We start from the raw sequence: 22,507 nt of genomic DNA on the forward strand, positions 1-22,507 counted from the left end.
GCAGATAATATACTGGAGCACTTTGTCTAGCAAGCTTAAGGAAATGTAGCTGAGGAGACGGCAGATGGGTGAGGTGAACCTGCTCTGCTAGTTTTGTCAAATAAGAGACACGAAATTCATCTCTTTCTAATAATGTGCTCCAGTGCTCTCTCAAAGAAGGATGCAGAGAGAGCGTGACTTGGTGATTGTTTTGTGTAAAATAGGGACTAGAAACTTTGAAAATGCTTTCAAAATGCAACAAATTTTGTATTTAATGTGTCGTGTTCTGTGTGCCTTTTTCTTCTTTCTTTTAAATTAAGATCCTAAAAGGATAGTTGACCTAAAAATGAAAATTTCTGTCTTTATTTACTCTCCCTCATGTCAATCCAAACTTTTATGGATGACACTCGTCTGTGAAACTATTTCAAGCATCAAAAAGAATGCAAAAGAATGATGAAAGTATCGTGAAAATGGCCCATACTGGTTTGGAGTGACATGAGGGTGAGTAAATGATGTAAGAGTTTTATTATGGGGTGAATTGTTCTTTAATAATTTAGTTTTTCAGTTTGATTCTGTTGGTATTGTTATAGGACAGGACATATGTAGACCCAAGTTTTACAAAGGTACAAAACCAAAGTCCCCTCAGAAGTGTTCCTGTATAACCCCACCGTGTGGAGTTTGGAGCTTCTTGTTCAGCTTCGTAACAGTGCTTTTATCTTTTTTTTTTTTTTTTTGTCAATCAGTATTAATAGCAATATTTCTTATGAAATGTTCAGAAAGAACAGATTAGTGAATGTGTTGCCATGTATCATAATCACACCTCTGCTGGTGAACACCGTTCCTTAGACATCCTACAATTCTGCATTTATCTTCATGGTTGTTGACCACACATAAGCTAATGTGCTGTTAAGATAAAAAAAAAAAAAAAAAAAAGGATTTATTGAATAAAAGCGTTTATGTGTGTCTTATTTTATCTGGTGGAAATTACACTACACGGGTCATTCCTGGTATGCGGTAACATTTTGGCTTCATAAGTGTTGGAAAAAAAAAGTTACATGATTTTTTTTTTTTTGCATTTTACCAAAATAGTGACATGTTAAACTATTAGGAATGGATATTGGTCAAGCTTGGGAACTCAAAATATTAATTAGGGGTAGATTGTTCAGACACTGGCCATGAGTATATATTTAAAAAAAAAAAAACAATAACAAAATGATTGATGATTAGAATATTGTCTTAATTATTAAGAACAGGTACTTTTTGTGCCAATAGGTTTGTAAATAATAATAAAAAAAAAAAATATATATATATATATATATATATATATATATATAATAATAATAAAATTGCTCAAAAACGTATGCTGTTAGTGCTCCTCACCTCACAAAATAAGACAAAAGTATGCCAAACATTTAACATTGCTGTGAAATTATTATGTAAAATGACTTGTCTAACAGGGTGGAAAAGAGCATAACAGGGTTAACAGGTTCGTTTATAGTGGACAGGCTTTCTGTCACTGTCCTGCATGGTTTTCCATCTGTAATGTGTGGAACTGCATCTTTATAATATAGTTTCAAAACGATGCCAATGAAATAAATAATAATCCAGAATTTCCACCCTGTTAGTTGCACATTCCATGTAAACTTAGAGTGGAATCTAACCTGGTGGAAATTTTTTTAGCTAGGTTAGCCATAGCTCATTGAGTGATCAACATTTAGCTACTTAATCTTCTACAGATTAACATTACTTTTATAAATATGTTAAATTTGTTTTTACATTTTTTTAATAGGACAAACATTCTCTATAATAAAGCCTAATGGGGTGGAACTTAAAGGGTGGGACAAGCAGGATAACATTTCAAAAACTAAAAAAAAAAAGAGAGTTGAAGCTTACCTCAGTTTGTACAGATGAATTCCAGTGTGAAAAATAAATTGTCACTTTTATAAAATGGTCTCAAAGAAATTGCAGTCGGTTTTAGAAGGCGAGAAAGTATGTACAGGTGTAAGTATATGTAAGGGTGGAAAATGACTTCGGGGACACGAAAATTGAAAATATATATATATATATATTTTTTTTTTACATGATTTAGATGTATGATTAGAGGCAGTTTAGCCTAGTCTATAACATAATTACTGTAAAACAAATTTTGCTTTTTTTATTTTATTTTATGGTTTATATTTCTTGTGGAAGTTGATTACTTTGCACTGAGGACATAATAAAATTTAATGCATGTCAATGAAAATGTGTCTAAAATACAAAATAGTATTTATAATTTCTATTATCCCTGTTTAGGTGATAAAGAAGTCCTAAATATACAATTTAAGCCATATGGTATAAATATGTGACTCATTTTAGAGAAAATATGATTGAATAAATCATTGGGACATAAAATTCACTGTATAACAGCAATGACCCACACACAGGCGTCTACTTTTTATGGTTTTTATGTGTGTATTAGGTAACTTAACTCGTGTGTCATTTGAAGGTTTGAGATCCAGTCACTGTCTTCCACCGGAGCTGCTCCAGTCAATTTTGCTTGACTTTGGGTATTTGTTCATACAGCCGTTAATCACTCCTCTAAACTGCTGTATAAACGAGACATTTCTGCGGTTGTCAAACCTAAACCGACAGTGTGAAGTGTGTGAAGTGTGAACGTTGCGCTAGACGGATATGCCGGACCGTTACATAAATCGCGCCTTTTGCAGTGTCTCGTACTTGTATTATTATTGTTGAATATTGTGGTATTTCTTATAAATGATTCGGTCGTTCACACTATACTTATTTTAAATCATGTGCTCTTAAAAATAAAAAAATGTAATTTATGGAAATGATGTTGTGAGGGACGGATTTGAAATCATTTTCTCCTGTCTACCGTTACCAATTAATCGTAAAATCTTTTTTTTTTTTTTTTTTTTTTTTTTTTGAGCAAATAGTTCAAATAGTTCAAATAGTGCAGTTCTATGAAGACTTCCACCAACGTGAAAGGGTTTCTATTTCAACAGTTACAAAAACATTTTAGCGTACTTCCCTCCCTACATTTTGACAGGAATCAAAACTTAAAGGCTTGGTTTCATTCCTGTCAAAAAATAAATATGGCATTGCCCTGACTAAGTTCTATGACATGACTCTTGCTTCATGTGCACCACTACAAGGACTGGGCAACCTGTCACTCACATGAAAACATTTCCACATTAAAAACAATTACTAAACATCAATCCAATCAACTGCTGATACACAAAATCAAGTTTCACTCAGACGTACCTCAAAATAGCAGTGACTTGCAGTATGGTTCATTTAATTGCAAATGGAGTTCAACTAAGATAAAATAGATAAAACAAACAATTGAAGAGCAATGTAATGTGATCTTTCTATCCCTAAACAAAAATATAGAAATCACAAAGTATTTCAATTAAATTCAGTGTCGTGTGTAGGGGGGTTGTGGGTTTAATTATGTGCACTTCTGCTTGCAAAACATTTGATTCCCCATCAGACCGTTTCAATTAATTTGTTCAGTGCTGTTCAGTAGAGCATTTAGAGTTCACTCTCAAAGGGAGCTTGCTCTTCTCTGCTGTATTTTTCACATGATCCAAGCTCACTTGTTCTCATTCACACTTCCATGTACATTCTTGCCCTTTCTTTCTCACTCTCATTCACTCATTCTGATCACACATGAGACAAGAGTCCTATTTCCAGACAGCTCACCACACAAGAATGCTCACAAATTACACAAGTGGAGAAACTGTTGTTTTTTCCCCCCACTGTTCTTGAAATCAACAACCACTAAATATTTCTCTTACCCAACTCAAACCGTTTTGTGGGCAAAAGGCTTTTCCAACCGTTTGAAAAACTGTCCATTTCACACATGCTGTCTGCTCATTGCAGTTCAGCTGAATTCAATCCATTTCATTATTACCTGGAACAATGAGAAAGTGTGAAATAACAGTACAATATCTACTTTTGGTTACTGCTCTATACTTGCATAAAGCATAAACACAAGTCACATCATTACTTATGTCTTGCAATGGGAGCCAGGTTGACAGTAGAATTGTGTTACTTTGATAATCTTGAGGAGCTATGTCTGAGATGAATGTGGTTAATGCACTAGTTCCATTTCTGCAGAATCCTATTACAAAAGCATAATTAGGTGGTTATCAGACATCTTATCCTCAGGGGAGCATCATGATTGGCACAGATTAAAATAGTCTTTTAAACTGGACAGAAACAACTGATCTAATGCAGTCCTGTAAATAAGCCTCAGGCACAGTGCTTTTTTTTTTTTTTTTTTTTTTTTTTTTTAAATTTCGATTTGCATCAGCCTGCAGCAGTTTTTTTCCTCATGTTTAGACATATGATAGATAATTTTATAACTAATGTCTGTCTCAATTGTTTAGCACCAACTAAAATGGTGACACACTGTATGCTACAATATAATGAAACCATAACTGCTACAGTGATTATGTAACAATTAGAATCTTCTCAAATTCTCAGAATATTCAGATATAATTAAATCTATGGTATTAGAAATAATATTGGTATTTGTATGTTCAAAGCCAGAGGAACAGAAACAGAAGGTCTACCAGAGAGAAAGCTGTTCTTGTATAACCTTAAAATTGCTGTAGATTTCAATCTCAATCCAAGGCAACTGAGGTTAGTTGTCCTCAGGTTCCCATGTCAATGAACGTTGGTCTTTGTGAGTTGGTTGCATTGTTTGTTGTCTTCTAATTAACATAACATGATTAACATTATTTGAACCCATGTTCAAAACTGCAAACAGAAACATTTCCTTAAGCAATGTGTTAAAAGGCTAATGCATTATTGATGCAGTATGCCTGTAATTTTTTAAAGTAATTTTGAAGGCCATTATTAGCTTGTTCATGTATGTTCAATCTGGCCTGTCATGGTGAGTTTCTGACAATGGTATGCAGATTAAAATAATATATTTATATATAAAACAAGTGTCATTTTAAAAATAGGGATGAGTCAACTAACATCTAGACAGAGTTTTTAGAGAACTTAAACTTGAATGTTGACTCATAAATCTGGCTTTGCCTTTGACTAATCATCATACAACAGCCAAATTTCAGGAAGTCAGAGTTCATCCAGTACTAGATGCCCCAGATATATGCACGAAGGAAGCTGATAAAAGTGATGATTCAGCCAGTGCTGAAATCTGAATGTCATCAGCATAGCAGTGGATGTTGATAGATGACATCAACTCAAAGAAACAAAAGTGAAGAAAGTAAAAATGTGCCAAATACTGAACCTTGGGGAACACCTTGTGTAAGAGTGGAGAAATGGTAGATTTTGGATTCCATTAAATCACCATTTGAATGATGTAACAACACTGGAAACTAAACACAGCATTTTGGGAGTAACCGCATCTCAGTGCCATCGGTGCCATTCAGAATGTTTAAACAAAGTGATTAGTAGCCATCTTCAGCACAGCTGCCATTGCATAATCCTGTTTAAACAAGCAGGAACATCTGAAAACAATTGGCAACAATGACCCATCTCAGCTACACAGAAAGTACATAGACTTAATGATGATAGTGCAGCTTAAAAAGTGGTGTACCTTGAACATCCACTTTCTTCAAGACAGAGGTCCACATCATTTTTAGTTCTGCTCTACACGCTATAATATACTACGTGGCCATTTATAAGCGTAATTGCGAAGAGCATTAATTTGAGGTTTAGACAACTCCCTAATAGTCCATTGTCTCCACATTTAGGTTCAGGTAATGAGATGGTATTAAAATACCCATGCAAACCACTGAGCTAAAGTCTGCCTGATCTATGACTACATGCCTCAAGAATTGTAAGGCTCCAAATTCAAATGATATAGGACTTCACTACCTTTACTAATGACTTACTGAGCGGTTTAAATTTGCTCCAAATATATATAGTCACAAATCCAGCCTAAGAGTTTTTACAGCCTTTGAATTAATTCTGATTAAATAAGACATCTGATACTCAGGAGAAGTGCCAGAGCGCGGCGCCACCAGTTCCTGCCAAATTCAGTGACGAAAACATGCAATCCAACGCTGTCGATAAGATCACTAGCTAGGTAACTTGAGAAAACAGTTCATCAGGAGACCAAAAACCTGATTCCACATTAATCTTTAAAATTCATATAGGATGACAAACTCTTAAGAGACGATACTAACAGGTGTGACGCACGCCCTGTTCCAATTAGAATTATGCAACCATTAGTCTGTGAGAGTACGTGAAAGGAGGACAACTGCAGGATACGTAGTTCAAATGACTTTATTTAGTCCCAAAAGTACACCAATTACCCAAAGGAGTTAAAAAACAAAACCACAAGTTCTCATGACATTGAGCTTGAACAAAGGGCTTCCTTATAATGCAGTAGCTGAAAGTTGTTTGTAACAATGAATATTGCTGAATTATGTCCCACAAAAGAAAATATTCCTCCATACCAGGCTAACGATTTTACGACAACCACATTTTTAGCATGCCTTCCACTTAAAGAGAAAAATATATATTGAAAAACTTATAAAATTTGTACCATAACTAGATAGTTCATTGGCACAAAAGTTCAAGAAAATCTAAAAGTTTATAAAGGGAGCTATTCATAACCAAAATGAGCACAAAAATACAGGCAAAACGGCGTGAACTGATGTTGTTTCCAACATGCACCCCATGTTACAGCACTACTGATTAAATTATATGGTCCCTAGATGGAAAAAGCTCATGATAAAGGTGTGACTTCATTGCATGAAGCAAATTTCTAGAGAGACCGCAATCCAACCATGTGCTCAGAACACAATCTGCCCTGTGCACAAGGAGGACTCTGCGGTTAAACCGTGTGAGCACATGAGATTTTTTCCCCCTCTAGAGAGGGAACACATGTAAACAATGTGCTGTGTGCTAGCAAATCTACTAAAGCAAATAAACAGGCATTTCGCACCATCTGCTACTGGCAGGATGAGCCCTGGTCTAAGAAAAGCAAATGGCATGCTGAAGTGGACATGTACCGATTCCGATACGATCGCACTGGAATGGCTCATGGGGTGATGTTTGTGAAGATTTACTGTGTGTAAATTGTACAAGCATGCAGAGCTTAGCTGCACTAACAATGTTTGAGGTAAAACTTGATCGAAACTCCATCCTTTGATCATTCAATATCTTGAGAGTAAACAAGAATACAACGACAATACTTAAACAATAAATATAATGCAACAGGTCTTGTGTTGTCAGTTTTTCACTGGATGTGGTAAGGTAGTCGGTCAAGCCAAGGCAAGAACTATGGAGAGAGTGAAAAACAGTACAGGGGAGGATAAAGTAATGTTTCTGAATGGATTCATGTTTCAAAGGTTAAAGAGATAAAAGGAAATGTACCACTTATAGCCTCTAGGGCAAAGTACTTCACGTCCATATCTTGGTCTGTAGCTAGTTTCTCCAGGACTGGTTTAACCTCGGCCTGCAAAGCACTATTGATAACATCATTGTTAGTACTGTTTGCTTATGCCATCAAGATACAAAAGGGTACAGGCAGCTATTATTTAAAGATACCTGCTGTCCAAAACTGGTCCGATCTTCTGTAAAGACCTGGCCACATTGAAGCGCACATTGGCCACCTGATCAGTGGACATCTTGAGGACTACAGGCAACATGTGCTTTGTGGTGATTTCCTGTCCACATACTTCAGACAGAGCCTGACACACACAGATTTTCATTTGTTGTCATTTTACAGCACCAGATATTAATTAAATGACTTTCAACTGGGAGAAAGTTTAGGTTTAAGAAACAGGCACCAGCCAGGTCATCCAGACTTACATTGATGCAGAAGAGAGTGGTCATCCTGTGCAGGTAGTTAGAGTCATTGGCCATGCCAAGGACTTTGGGCACAATGGTGTTCTGGGCCCATACTGCTCCAAACTTCTCCACCAGCTTCATGAGGTTGCAGGTAGCAGCCTCTCGGATGGCAAACACTGCAGAACAAGGCCAAGACACTCATTTTAAATTACAGGCTAACATGAAGATTGAGATTTGAGATGAAGATGAATACCTTTAGATAAATGTCATTGTTAGGACAAACCAGATATACGGTACTGCCATGCCATACAAACTGAAGACATACATTCTTCAGTATCACAAACAAATTTCACTTAGAGAAAAGTAGAGAATGAATGATTATGTGTATGTCAGAAAAATAATCATAGAAATTAAGATTAAAATATATATATATTTATTATGGGCGTTGCTAGGCCATCGCTAGCCCAGTGATTATTCAGCTAAAAATTTTGCAATAAGTTGTACACAAATTTGTGATTGCCTCAGTCCCCTTTAAATTTATATGAAAACAGCAACAGACTGCTATCAGCTCCTCCTTGTCTTTCAGTGCGTTCTTAAATCCACAGACAGAGAGACAGAGGGCAAGGTATGTGACAGTGGACAGTTGGTTCAACTATAATGTTATGAAGCAACGAGAATACTTTTTGTACACAAAAGAAAACAAAGAATTTATTCAAAAACTCCTCTCCGTAGTGCCATTCTGGAGAATGAACAACGCAGGCAGAGTACTCTCTTCTGTATCAGTGGCGCCACAAGGTTGAACGGTTTTCTTTCAAATCAAAGCGTAAATATACATAAAAAACATATCCTTGATACAGAAGAGCATACGCTGCCTGCGTTCGGCTCATATTCTCCAATGGCACTACGGTGATGTGGAGAGAAGCAGGAGTACACAATAGTGATTCATGGATTGTCCCTTAAGGGGTTTAAAACTACAATCTTCCGTTACCAGTCCAGATTTTTATTCACTACACTCTTTATCCAACAGAGGTCTACCATTCCACTTATTCTCCTAAAAAGATGGTTTAATATGAATAGCGCACTTGTTTTGTAATATTTGCTTTGCTAATTTCATTTTTCGGTTTGTTTGTTTGATCAGATTATCTGGCACGACAGTTGGACCCAAGCAGGTTTAATCAACATTGTTTTGGTGCTCAGCATTACCTCCACAGATTACATTCCACCTGACTTCACAATAACTCGAATAGAGATCCCAATCAAGCCATTTAACCTTCATTCTGGGAAGAGTAAATATCTACAAACATCCTGTGAAATTGTGCATTACTAATCTGCTAAACATCAGACGGGCGGCTCTTTTGAAATCTGTTTTACGATGACTTAACCCCCTTTATCAAGACTGGGAATTTAGAGTTTAAAACTCAAGCCAAACCCCTATCCATAGTCCTTACAGAGCTTATGAAAAAAATAAAATGCTGCACATCAGCCAAAATGTGATCATGCATGTGACAAAGCAGGTCAAGCTTTGAATGGAGATTATAAAACAAAAAATGGGACAATCCATTTAACACTGCAAATCTCTTGCAGACGTGCCCATGTGTATTTGTCAGAAAGAGTTCAGATTTATACATGACAGACAGCCGAGCACAGCGCCGCTCTGGCTCTGAGCTCTTATGTAAGAGGACAGCACTGGCCCAGCAGCACAGGATATACAAGAACATTCCAGTGATGTAACCCATCTGGCGGCCCTTTGTCTACAACTGTGTCAGACTGAAACTGTGTGTGTGTATGTGTGTGTGCACACGGTCGAGGTCCTCACTGAAAATAACCATGCAAAACACCTCAACAGCTGGATCCACTCAGCGCATGGTTCATAGTGAGATCATAACCATTCTGACAACCATTAAATTGAAGATTTACAAAGAGGCTCATCAATCTAAAACATTCATTACCACTGACAAGCCAATCAAAGCAGGATCAGCAGGCACTTTAAAAGTCTTATCTGTGCTACAAAAGTGGCGCCTGTTCGAAGCTGGATATTAGATATTGTGAAAAATCTGAATTATCAGCAGCCATTACTTCAGTCTTTAGTGACCTTAAAGAAAACATGCAAATATATGGATTGAGTGCTATCTTTCAGAATTCTTTGATGAATAAAAAGCACAAAAAAACCAAACAAACAAAAAGACATTTTAAATGTCTTTACTGTTGCTTCATTTTTTTGATGCACCCTTGCTATATAAAAGAAGAAAAATTAACTTTTTTTTTAATCTTACTCTCACCAAACCGTAGAAGAGTGGTGTACATGTAGTCTAGATTTAATAATAATTACTCTTGATAATTTGTCTAAGGTTTACAAAAAGTCTCAGTTCCCTTTTCTACTTTAAATTACATTATAAGGACAGAATGACACACAGGTGAAATTGAGAGAAGAGGGAAGAAAGCAATAGAAATGTAGAGAGCGAGAGAGTGCTAGAATCTTATCAGACTTTATAAATGGCTGATAGCAGAAACCTTTTGAGATTAATGTGTAATTCTCTCTCCTTTTGGGGAAAGAGTAGGACAGGAGAGAGGTTGATGCAACTGCTGAATGTCTTTGCTGTGCTACCTTCAAATTTAAGCAAATGCATCTGCTTGAACCTATACAGTTTAAAGGTTCTGGTTCATTGTTGTCAGTAACTCAATGCATTTTTTTATGGCACTCGTCAGGAGAATCGTCAGACTCAGAAAACCTACCATGATCAATGAGCCATGCCATGCACAGAGAATTCAGCTTCTCATCAAAGAACTCCACTCCCTAGAAATAAAGTTGGAATTTAGTTAAATCCACCCACATTTCTCATTCCCACGTGTTTCCAAATCACTTTTAAAGCTTAGAGGACTAGGTCATTAAAAAATAACAATTCTGTCATTTACTCAACCTCATGTTGTTCCAAACCTTCCAAAATCTTCTGTTGAGCTAAAGAAGGTATTTTGAAAAATGTTGGTAGTCAAACAGTTGATGGTAGAGTATGGAAAAAAAAAAATCGCAATCATAAACTGTTTGGTTAATGCCATTCTTCAAAATATCTTTTGTGTTCAACAGAAAAAAAAGAAACTGTTTGGAACAACAGGAGAGTGCTTATCCTTTTCCGTCCAAATACTATTAATCAATCTTGAGTGGAGCGCAGACTCACCAGTTGGCCAGCCAGCAAAGGCATGTACTCAATGATGGCCAGTCGAACCCTCCACTTGGCATCCTCAGCCAGCTCTACTATAGCTGGCAGCAAAGACTGAGAGAGCTGCCGAATCCCGATCACCTCATTCACACAGTCCAGATTAGAGATGATGTTCAGACGCACCTCAGGACACTACAGGAAAATAGTATATTCTTGAGTACTTTTTTTATGGACACCAGGACACTATACTAAAATAAAATATTTTGTTGTAAAGAATATACACTTTTACATATTTAGTTTTAAAGGGCTAGTTTACCCAAAAAATTTTAATTCTGTCATGAATTATTCACCCTTCATGTCGTTCCAAACCCAATAGGCCTTTGTCTATCTTCAGAACACAAATTAAGATATTTTTGATGAAATACGAGAGCTTTTTAATCCTGCATAGACAGCAACACAACTACCACGTCCAAGCCCCAAAAAGGTAGTAAAGACATCGTTAAAATAGAGTGGTTTAACCTAAAATTTTATGAAGCTACGAGAATACTTTTTGATTGCAAAGAAAACAAAAATAATGACTTTATTCAACAATTTCTTCTCTTTCGTGTCTGTCTATTCTCATAGCTTCATAAAATTACATTTGCACCACTGATGTCTTTACTACCTATTTGGGTCTCCAAAATTTCAGTTGCTTTGCTGTCTACAGAGGATCAGAAAGCTCTCGGATTTCATCAAAAATACCTTAATTTGTATTCCAAAGATCAACAAAGGTCTTACAGGTTTGAAACGACATGAGGGTGAGTAATTAATTACAGAGTTTTCATTTTTGGGTGTAATACCCTTTAACATTAGTTTGAACACCATATTTGAAATAAAGAAAGTAAACATGGTCAATGATTTACATGGGTTTCAAGTCTCCATAATTTCTTCTAAGCAAGTATGTATTTTACTGAAAGCAAAAGGTCTCCTTTTATATTTCCCTTAAATGGCTCCAGGAGGATGCCACACTCATGTGATATTGTTACAACGCACGCATACATGCTGCCAAATATTTGATGATTGCTTGAGCAAGTGCACTTTGGTGATGACTGACTAAAATCCAAACAACAAAGTTTGTTAGTCAAACAGAGCCGGGTGGATAAGCAGCCAATGGAAATACACTTCAGGACAGAATTCACAGAATCCAGCTCTTAACGTTTTCAGATGGTGTGCTTGACAATCGAGAGGAGTCCAATAAAACAGAAGGGAACACAAACACTGGAGGAAAGAGTTTGGATGTGTTTCGGTTTGGCATGGACTCGATGAAAGCTGAGGCCAAAGTTCAACTTCATTTTAAAACAGTCTAAGAGTTTATTAGTACAATCGAAAAGCTAATACAACTTGGAGAGTGGTCATGAACAAGAGCCAAATCAAAAGGAACATCAATCAAGGACCTTAGAAAAGACAATTTAGCAAACAGCCCTTAAAGGAACACTCCGCTTTTTTTTTTTTTTTTAAATAGGCTCATTTTCTAACTCACCTAGAGTTAAACAGTTGAGTTTTACATTTTTTAATTCCTACAGCTGATCTCTGGGTTTGGCGGTAGAACTTTTAGCTTAGATTAGCATAAATAATTGAATCTGATTAGACCGTAACCATCTCACTCAAAAAAAGACCAAAAAGTTTCTATACGTTTTCTATTTAAAGGAATAGTACTATGTACTATTGTATGTATCATGTATTAATAAATACATTTTTGAGTGAGACACTAACGGTCTAATCAGATTCAATGATCTATGCTAAGCTACAGCTAAAAGTGCTACCGCCAAACCCAGAAATTGGCTGAATGTATTCGAAAACGGTAAAACTCAACTGTTTAACTCTGGATGGGGTTGGAAAATGAGCCTATTTTCAAAAAAAGTGGAGTGTTCCTTTAAGCCCAAGAAAATGTAACCTATCAGACCAGGAAAATAAACAGCAGAGTCTCTGCTCTAGTACAATCAGAAGGATCTTTGACCACAAGGGAAAGAGAGACAGACAGATGAGAGACTGGGCAGAGCTCCAGGTGGGTTACCTCGTCCTTCAGTTGGACCAGGAAAAGAGGCAACAGATGTTCTACGGTGTTGTCCTTGCCCAAGATGGTAGAGAGACTCATGATGACAGAAGCCAAGGCAGACTTCACATGCTGGTTTGTGTCAGACACCAGCTCCTGTTAAGGGAAGAGAAGGAGGCCTGATAATCTACTAGTTTAGATAAGCTACAAGAAGCTGTAATCAGAGACAATGTGACTGCAGGATAGGGAAGGAAAAAATAATAATAATACACTACTACAACAACAACAAAAGTTTAAATAAATTTGATAAATAAAGCTCTTTTAATTTTCATTAACAATTTGTTTTTATTATTATTAACAACCAGATAACAATACTTATATCATCATCAACCACCAGATAATAACAAAAATAACAATAAAATTCTTACTCCTAACAGAGACAAGATATTTATTTTATTATTGAACATTGTACTGTTAATAGCAAAAAAAAGATTTGTTTTACTGTTTTCGAATCCATTCAGCTGATCTCTGGGTTTGGCAATAGCACTTTTAGCTTAGCTTAGCATAGATCATTGAAATCAGATTAGACCGTTAGAATCTCGCTCAAAAATGACCAAAGAGTTTAGATTTTTTCCCCCATTTAAAACTTGACTTTTCTGTAGTTACATCATGTACTAGGACAGACGGAAAATGAGAAGTTGCGATTTTCAAGGCTGATATGGCTAGAAACTCTGCAACTACACCAACTAGCTGGGGACTATTTTTTTAGGTGCTGCGTAGTATCACTGCGCTTGCTGCACCTGTGGTATTGGCAGCAAAGTTCCTTGATTATTTCGCCAGAATGAGAGTATGGTTCCTAGCCATTTCAGATGGAAAATGAAAAGTTGTGATTTTCTAGGCCGTCTTAGTACATGTAACTACAGAAGAGTCAAGTTTTAAATCATGAAAACACAGAAACTCTTTGGTCATTTTTGAGTGAGATTCTAACAGTCTATTCAGATTCAATGGTCTATGCTAAGCTAAGCTAAAAGCGCTACCGCCAAACCCAGAGATCGGCTGAATGGATTCGAATTATTTTTCTTAACAGTAACAAGATATTCATTTTATTATCTCATAATATTATTAATAGCAAACTATTCCTTTAAAATGGTATGGTTTATTAAATAAGTAATTCTGTCTTTTAAAACAACGCAGCAACAAGCCAATGAAACTGCTCACCTACACCATTACTGAAAAAACTGAAATGTATTTTGTAGTGTTTTGAATTCGGACCATGACCCCCTAAACTGATAAATTGCGCATCCAAACATCTCACCCCATTACTGGGGTCTTTGAAGAAAGACAACATCACAGGGAGGGAGGGAGGTGAGATCCAATTGAGCCTGAAAACCTGGACATTTATTTGCTTGTAAAACGCTGAAGAAGGTTTAAAATCCTGAGCTATCTTTGATCTGATGTTTCAGCGAACAGCTTGTATGTATAGGCTAATTGCGGATCACATCTGCTGACAAAGCAAGCAGAAAGCTGTTTGTATCTGTGAAGAACGATCCGCTTACATAAGCTTATTAACAGATATTAAACATCAGGTCATGAGACTCTCAGGCCACTCATGAGCAAAGAAAGCCCTGTGAAGCTCAAGCAGGAACACCGAAAGGCTCCACTGTTCTTTGTAGTCTAGATCAGTAAAAGAGAGGCTTGTCTAGATATGTCCTCTACTTTATTATGAACAAATTCAAAAAGTTAAAAATGAATCATAAGTTTAAATAAATCAGACACATTTTTTGTTCCATTTTAATCAGCTAAGTTGGTTTGGGGGGAAACAAAATCAGCAAATTTCTTAATTATACATATTCAAAATATTTTTAGTATACACATCTTGTACGCTTCCCATTATTTAATTATTATATATAATTATATATAATTATTTAAGGCAAGCTCAGGCTGTATACAGTAAAACTAAACTAATATAAAATAAAATGCCATTTCACTTCCTCTAGCACTACAATTCAGTCAGTCACAGGCATACACCAGGAAACAAAAAATAATAGAAGACTAACCCTAGGCTGATGCTGAATAAACCTAGAGAGAGAAAGCTGACAAAGGATCAATAAATGTGTAACAGATAACAACAGTGACCTCTGCTGCCCATCACCTCAGAAAGGAACGACAGTTCAACAACAATCTGAATTAACTCGCCTGCTGAAGATGTCCAAAATATGAGGACCGGTAAACTCTTATAATCTGTACTGACGAGGCATAAACCTCAGTCTGCATATATTTATGCAAGTCTGAGAGCTAGGTCAGTTGATCCCAACCCTTTTTCTTCTGGGCCCCCAACATACTTATGAGAACCTGAGCAGAGCAGGCTCACGGAAAGGAGGTGTTTAGAGAGACTATATCTTTGAACTGCTTTTGAACTGGAAAATGAGGTGAAATTAAATGCATATTTTGAGAAAACAAAAGTGTTTCTTGACATTGCATGCAATCCTATTGTAGGAGACTCCCAAAACCATATTAGGAACCATAAAAATGGCATAATTCAGTTTCCGGGTCCAAGCCTCAACTCACTTCACTTGAGAATACTACCTCAGCAGCCGTTTATGAGCACTGTTTATTCATATTAATCATTGAAGCTAAACTCTTTCAAACTTACGGTGTACACTACAGTCTCTGTGCTCACAGCATCCCATCTTTTTCTTTTTTTCATTGTCTGGCTATCTGGGACTTCGGTATGCAGTTAAAGGTTAGGATTATACCTTTTTCGCTAGTATTATATCACATTTTGAGTGTATATTAGCACCTTCTGTTGTTTTCTAGTGGTTTCTGATAGAGCGTTTGGACCCAGAAGTGGTGCTGTGACATCACACTTAACAAGCGAATAGGGGCACTTCAATATAATAAAATTAAATATGAATATTCTACTTTTCTGACACGATACAATGGTTACTGTTAATGTTACTAAAGTAAAACCATGGTAAATGTTTTAATTAAAATTAAGTTAAATTTATGCATTTAGCAGACGCTTTTATCCAAAGCGACTTACATTGCATTCAGACTAACAATTTTCTCTTAACATGTGTTACCTGGTATTCGAACTAGGGCTGTGCGATTAATCGAAAATCTAATTGCGATTTGAGTGCGCGCGATTTCTAAATCGCTTTATAGCACGATTTTGTTATCTGATGTTATCTGAACCAATCAGGATGCAGCGCGCCTAAGTGGAGCGCGAGAACAGAGCAGACTGGGCATATGCCTAACTCCAGGTTCACACACTCTGTCTGTAATGCGTAGCCTTTTTTTTCCTGAGCCCATGTTAATGGATCAGAACGTTCACACTGCACGTTGTAAGGCAGCATGTATCTTAGCCTTATACAGTCTATGATCCGAGCACGCGCGTCTGGAGGAAATCTGTGTGCGAGCGGACAGATGCGTGCGCGCATGCGTGATTTTAATGTGCTTTCGCGTTACAATAATGTACTCTCATTTGTCAATTGATCAAAAAATTGTGATCCATATATTTTTGTCCATATCGCACAGCCCTAATTCGAACCCCCAACCTTGCGCTTGTTTACATTTGCTACAAATGTTTATTTGTAAATTGAAGTGCCTCGTTACTGGATTGTTGTAGCACAGGTGTTTCCGCATCAGTTGAGAACGATCCAGCTCTGATTTATTTGGCTTTAAAAACTTTAAATTGCACACCTATGTGATTTGTACTGGAAAACTCAATGGCGAACTTGTGTGTGATCACTAGATTTCACAGTGCCGTTTAGTGGTCTTGTAATCGCAACTGCTCCTTGTAGGAAAAACATTAGTGTTTACTGCACTTTCTGTTTTTCTTTTTTTTGAGCTGATAAAAGGTCCATGCAACACGCAGTTTCAAAAGAGAAGCGCTATTTCGTTACACATTTGGCACGTTTGCCGTTTAATGCATATTTATCATGCACAACAGAATGCTAATACTTAGCAGTTAGGCAGATTGGTAGGGTCACCAGCCCCTGTGAACTCTGGCAGGGAACCAGTGAACTAGATTACTGCATGTGTATGAAACCAGTATTCGGTCAAAGCTACCACTTGTTTACGTCGAAAATGTAAACACCCCCCAAAATAACACAAAAACAATCAGACCTACTGCAAGATCTCTTGCAGAGACAACCTGGATACCTTCCCAGTTATGATATCACATTATCAAAAAACAAGCTCTAATTTAAGTACCACCTCCTGAGAACTTGGCCGGAACTGTGCGGCATAACTGTTCAGCCACACGCAATTTCATAAACAAATGGGCGAGATTAAAATGTGTACCTTGACGCAAGGCAGAATATGAGTCATGATGATGGTCTCCCTGCTGTCTTCGGGCAAATTTTCACAGAATACTGCAGAGATAAACAGGGCATGGGATAAGGGTGTTGTTGTGTGGCTCTTTTCATAGAGACATCAGATTTTGGGAAGCTGGCAGTGGGACACCTCACCTTTCACCTTGTTGGCAGCCGCAGCCCGGACCTCTGCCTCGCAGTCTTTCAACAAGTTCTGGAACGCTGGGACCAGATCGGTCTTGGTGATCTCTGGGCCAACTGCTTTTTGCAACTTTACACAAACAGAAAAACAACCAGAGTTGATTCAGAGTCTCAGAGGCGACGTGGATAACTGCCAAATATGCGTTTCATAAGTACCCACTTCTGAGAATTTGTCTGCCACCATGTAGCGCACCCTCCAGGACTTGTCCTCGGCGGCCTGACGTAAAGTGGCCATGACCAGAGCCTCCAAGTCTTCCTGTGGCAGCAGAGTAGCAATGCTGACGCCAGCTTCAACAGCCAAGAGACGCACAGAGTCCTGCAGAGAAAAGGAAATGACTGGATCAATGACATAAGAGCACACACAAAAATAAAAATCATATAAAAATATCTATGTCTATATATATCTATATCTAAGTTCTAAATATATTATCTTAGAAATTTAATTTTTATATTCTTGTTGTTTTCAACAAACATTTATATAATTTAAGAAATATAAAATTTTAATGACTATAAAAATATCATGTAGTGTTTAAAAGGAATATATATATATTTAATATATACATTTCTTGCATCTTTTTTTAATCTATTTTATCATATTTAATTATCTTTATTATTATTGTTTTTTTTTTTTTTAAGTACCAAGATCACGAAATATCAATTCTTTAAAAAACTTTTTTGTCAGACCTGCCAATGACTTCAGAAAATTCACCACACAGCCATAATTATTTTTTACCGGCTTTGAAACTGGATGTGCAAAAACAAAAATACAGCTGGCACAGCATCTAATAGTAATTCATTATTAATAATGATTATCGCTGAATATCAACGTATTCTGCTTTTGTTGTATTTTAAATTATCGCCAAATCAGCTTCACCAGCTACTTTTAATAAAGTACAAAACTGAATTAAAAATCACTACAATAATACTGTTACTAAAAAAATTAAATTAAAATTTATAATAATAATAATAAATATGAATTGATATAATAATAATAAAAATAATATCTAATTTATTAATTAATATAACAGAATAACTACAATCCAAACATTTATGGTTGATTTTCTTTTCTCTTAAAGGTTAAACATAGAGCTTTTATTATTTTAGTGGAAAACTGCAGATAAATTTCTCTTTTGAAAATCCAGACAAAAAAAAAACACAAGCAAAACAAACCAAGCTGCATGTCACTGACCAACCAACAGCCCAAATCTTGGTCTTTCTAAATGTAAATCTGCACCAGTGTACCTGCTCATCAGATGCTAGTGCTGTAAAGAGAGGAATGATGTCACTCTTAACATAGTCCAGCTCCAAGACCTTCGCAAACTCGCCCAGCTTAGAAGCGGCAGCTCGACGCACCATGGGAGTGTCGTCCGAGCAAAGTGTGCGGAAGTGCCTGTGAAAACAACCATAACGTTAAATACTGAACATGTCCGCAGTGATCAAGGTGAAATCAAAAGTGCACGTCGTAAAAACAAGGCATCATTTGAACTTACTGACGGATATCCGCTTTAACCGAACTGGACACACGTGGGTAGCAGACGCTGAAGAGTCCGCACGCAGACGTTCGGGAGGTGAACCAGTCCCCACTGGCCAAACGCTTCACAAGAGGTACAAAATGCACCTCTAGGTCTACAGGGGAGTGTTCCTGCGAGATCTTTCGCAGAGACTCCACGGCCTTGTCCCGCACAACCGTTTCCTCCACAGTGGCCAAACTCTCCAGGGGAGGCTGAGGAGAAGAAGTACCCGATGAAAACATGTAGAGAGGGGTCTCAACTTATGGCTTATATCTGATCTGGTCATCAAGTAACCAAATACCTTGCCTTTAGTGACTTACCAAGAGATTGTGCACAAACTCTGGGCCTCCAACCAGTACAGTGAAGCTCCCGAGCTGCTCAGCCAAGGCAAGGAGAACTTCATCCTCATCATATATGGTGTCTGCAGAGAAAGGGACGTCAGTTCGCTAATAAATATAGGTAAGTAATACAAACCAAAAGCAAGTGTTACAGACCAAGATCATTGAAAGAACAACAAATGGCCAATAAACAACAATATGACATTTAAAAAGTCAATTTTCTCTTCCCACATACTTCATAACACTTAGTTGTTCAAATAATTTTTGGACGTGATGATAGTTTTATAATAAAAAGACAAAAATAAAGGCTAATTAATATAACAAAGGATTGCATGTGAACCAAAAGAGAACTCAAGTTTGACTCATAGGGCTTAATGCATTGAAGCTGGATAATTCATTCACACTGTTTTCCAAATCCATGTTATTGATCTTACAGCAAAATATTTCTGGCCTTGTCAATTAATCTAAATGTCTTGATCTTCTGATGAAATGACAGACTCTGTCTGGTGACATATGAGGGACTTCTCCAATCATTGTGTGTATTTAAACCCTGCCTAAGTATTACAATCAACTGCAAACTTCCATTCACATACGCCTCAATACACCCTGTCCTACATTTTCTCTTCTTTTTCAATAATCAGTTTCATTCAGATGTACATCTCAGTACGGAAGGAAGCATCTGTTGCTAATTTCATTACATCACAACTTGAGCTATTATTGCAAACTAAAACCAAAGAAATTTGCTAAAACACTTATATAATAATTTAATAAAATATTTATTTTCTATACTACAAAAAAGTCACTAAATAAATGTTTTAATATATTACAATGGAAATTAATTGACAGGCCAAGTAATTCTCTGAACTACTAGCCCTCCTAGTACAAAAAAAAACTAAAAAAATATTAACAAACCAAAGTTAAGATCTATTTAACAGATAATTTATTTCAGAATTCGGATAAGTTACTGGGATTTCTTACCAGTGAGGAATGGCAGTAGTTCAGTCCTTGTTCTTTCCACCCCCAGTGCCAGAGCAATAGTGGACAACTTCTTAATACTGTTCAACCGCAGCTGAGGATGTGCACAGAATCACATTAATTCACAACCTCCCCTGTTATGTTTCATCACATTATGCATAAAACTCCAGGTCAGTGGTTCTCATCCACGGTACTGGAAGACAGATTAGTAACGTAACCTCCTTAAATTGAACACCCATAATTAAAGGCTTCAAGACCTGACATGGGTGTGTCAGGTAAAGACACCAAACTATGCAGTGCCAGGATCTAGAAACACTGACCTGGATGATGACAAAATGACCGCCATTCTAATGTACACGTTTTAACAGCACCAAAATGCCGCCAAGATAAATGTTGGAAATTAGCCGGTCAATTTCGAGCTTGTTATGCCCGGAACCAACGTCTATATTAATGCTTTATGTTATGGAGCATATAGACATCTTAAAAAAAAAAAAAAAAAACTTGATGAAAGGGGAAACAGCTACATGATAGAACATTGAGTAAAAAGCAAGGAGAAGAAAATTATGTTTATTTTGTAAATGAATCGCTTGCACGGTTAGCGGCCAGTTCTGGAAGATGCAAATAAAATGCGATTTTTTTTATACACACGAATCAATCTCGGATTATTTTAGACTGGTGTCTACCTGAACGTCTTCATTTCTCAATTCATCGATAAGAACCGCGATGGGATAAAGAGAATCGTCTCCCTCTGCTCCTGCCATTTTAGATTTGGAGATTCACTGCAGAGGCGTTTGGCGTTGTGCTGCTTGACTTCCGCTCGCCGCGCGGGCTGATGGGAAAACACCCAACAAATGTAAAGTCCAGTTACAAATGATGAATTACATGCACATTGATTAGCACAAAATAAAAATAGCGCAAAACGGTTTTAAAAATAAAGCATATAAATCTGATCCGTTAAAATATAAATAATAAAATACTATTTTTATTATTATTAGTATTATTTATTTTTTTAACATAGAGGTTTTAGATTCACCAGTAAAATAAACTTTCAAACTCGTTTACAACATGTATTTCATACCTCATACGTACATTTTGAAATCAGTGTGTACTTTGAACGTGAGTTGCTAGCAAGATGTTATGGACTAAATCGTCCCTGCTGGGAAAACAACAACAACAACAATAAAACAATAGAAACCACTACAAATACCATTACAAAAATTACAGTTACAAACTTTTAACCATGCTTTCAACAAAAAAATTTTTTTTGAGACATATTACATTAGAATACAGTGGTTTGATCAAGAATTTGAGTTCCCTTTCCATACTACACTCATACTGCGTCTGGCTAGACACATATGGGAAAATGCCTTTTTTTTTTTCCTGAACTGAAGCCTTTTTCATTCATGCAGAGAAACTGCACAGCCAGTGGTTCATGAAGTGTATTAAAAAACTAACCAATGGATAGGCAGCGGAGCTGCATGAGCCTATGGCGACAAAACCCGCCAAGCCTGCAAAGCCCGCCAGAATGGGTGGGGCATTATGGATTCTATGATTTCTTCTCCTTCAACGACAACTATGTCTCTGCGCTGATCCGAACCCGCTCGCCAATGAATATGCCTTCTCAGCTGGAATTGTGTCCTCTCGGCACAGCTGGCCTGCTTCTGCACATCAGGGTGTGTCAGGCCTGTGTAACAGGCCAGGGTCCTTTTCACTTAAGCGACGTGTGCTACGTAAACAAATCTGGCAGAGAGCCCTTTACTGTATCACGCTTAAGCTCTTTGGGATCAGTTCATCTGTCACCTCTCGGCCCGTGGGTGTCGAAGTGACAGGAGTATTTGGGACGATAAACCATGCCGGGTGTGCCCTCAAGGAGCTTTAGCCTTGTATTATAGTTAACTTCTCTATGGCAATGAATTGCTTATGGAAGTTTGATACCTTAGTCATTCCACTATATAATCACGGCGTGATTATACTGTTCGCATATGCATCTATCAAGACGCTGTACGAGTGTAGCTTACATACTACATACTCAGTTACTTAATGTAACCTTGTTTCCCTGAAATACGGAAATGAGTAATACGTTGCTAGCCATGCTATGTAGATGCAAGACTCAGTAACTTGAGAATCCTGTGGCAAATGCCCGCTTATATAGCCCATTCTGGCGGGATTTGTCACCATAGGCTCGTGCAGCTCCGCTGTCTATCCATTGGTTTGTCTTTTAATA

At 37.1% G+C, this 22,507-nt stretch overlaps 1 protein-coding gene across 1 annotated transcript; it reads right to left on the bottom strand.

Moving 5' to 3' along the window:
• Window positions 1–6,225: 6,225 nt before the first annotated feature.
• ppp2r1bb (protein phosphatase 2, regulatory subunit A, beta b) lies at window positions 6,226–21,124 on the bottom strand. The gene is made up of 15 exons (XM_026282386.1): window positions 20,967–21,124; window positions 20,287–20,377; window positions 19,291–19,391; window positions 18,950–19,182; window positions 18,702–18,849; window positions 17,620–17,775; window positions 17,415–17,529; window positions 17,248–17,318; window positions 12,964–13,098; window positions 10,929–11,102; window positions 10,489–10,549; window positions 7,777–7,931; window positions 7,513–7,655; window positions 7,339–7,430; window positions 6,226–7,243 (listed from the first exon to the last, which is right to left on the bottom strand). The coding sequence occupies exons 1-15, from the start codon at window positions 21,042–21,044 to the stop codon at window positions 7,227–7,229; spliced, it is 1,770 nt and encodes a 589-aa protein (XP_026138171.1). The 5' UTR covers window positions 21,045–21,124; the 3' UTR covers window positions 6,226–7,226.
• Between the last annotated feature and the right edge of the window lie 1,383 nt (window positions 21,125–22,507).

This window comes from Carassius auratus, chromosome 15 (assembly GCF_003368295.1).
Source record: "Carassius auratus strain Wakin chromosome 15, ASM336829v1, whole genome shotgun sequence".
In the NCBI taxonomy this organism is placed as follows: domain Eukaryota; kingdom Metazoa; phylum Chordata; class Actinopteri; order Cypriniformes; family Cyprinidae; genus Carassius; species Carassius auratus.

Bases quoted from the DNA above. Each gene is read 5' to 3' on its own strand.
- ppp2r1bb (XM_026282386.1), bottom strand. From the start codon at position 21,044: ATGGCAGGAGCAGAGGGAGACGATTCTCTTTATCCCATCGCGGTTCTT. The intron at 20,378-20,966 runs GTAGACACCAGT...GCACATCCTCAG, and splicing joins TGAGAAATGAAGACGTTCAG to CTGCGGTTGAACAGTATTAA. The intron at 18,850-18,949 runs GTAAGTTCAAAT...TTGTTTTCACAG, and splicing joins GTTAAAGCGGATATCCGTCA to GCACTTCCGCACACTTTGCT.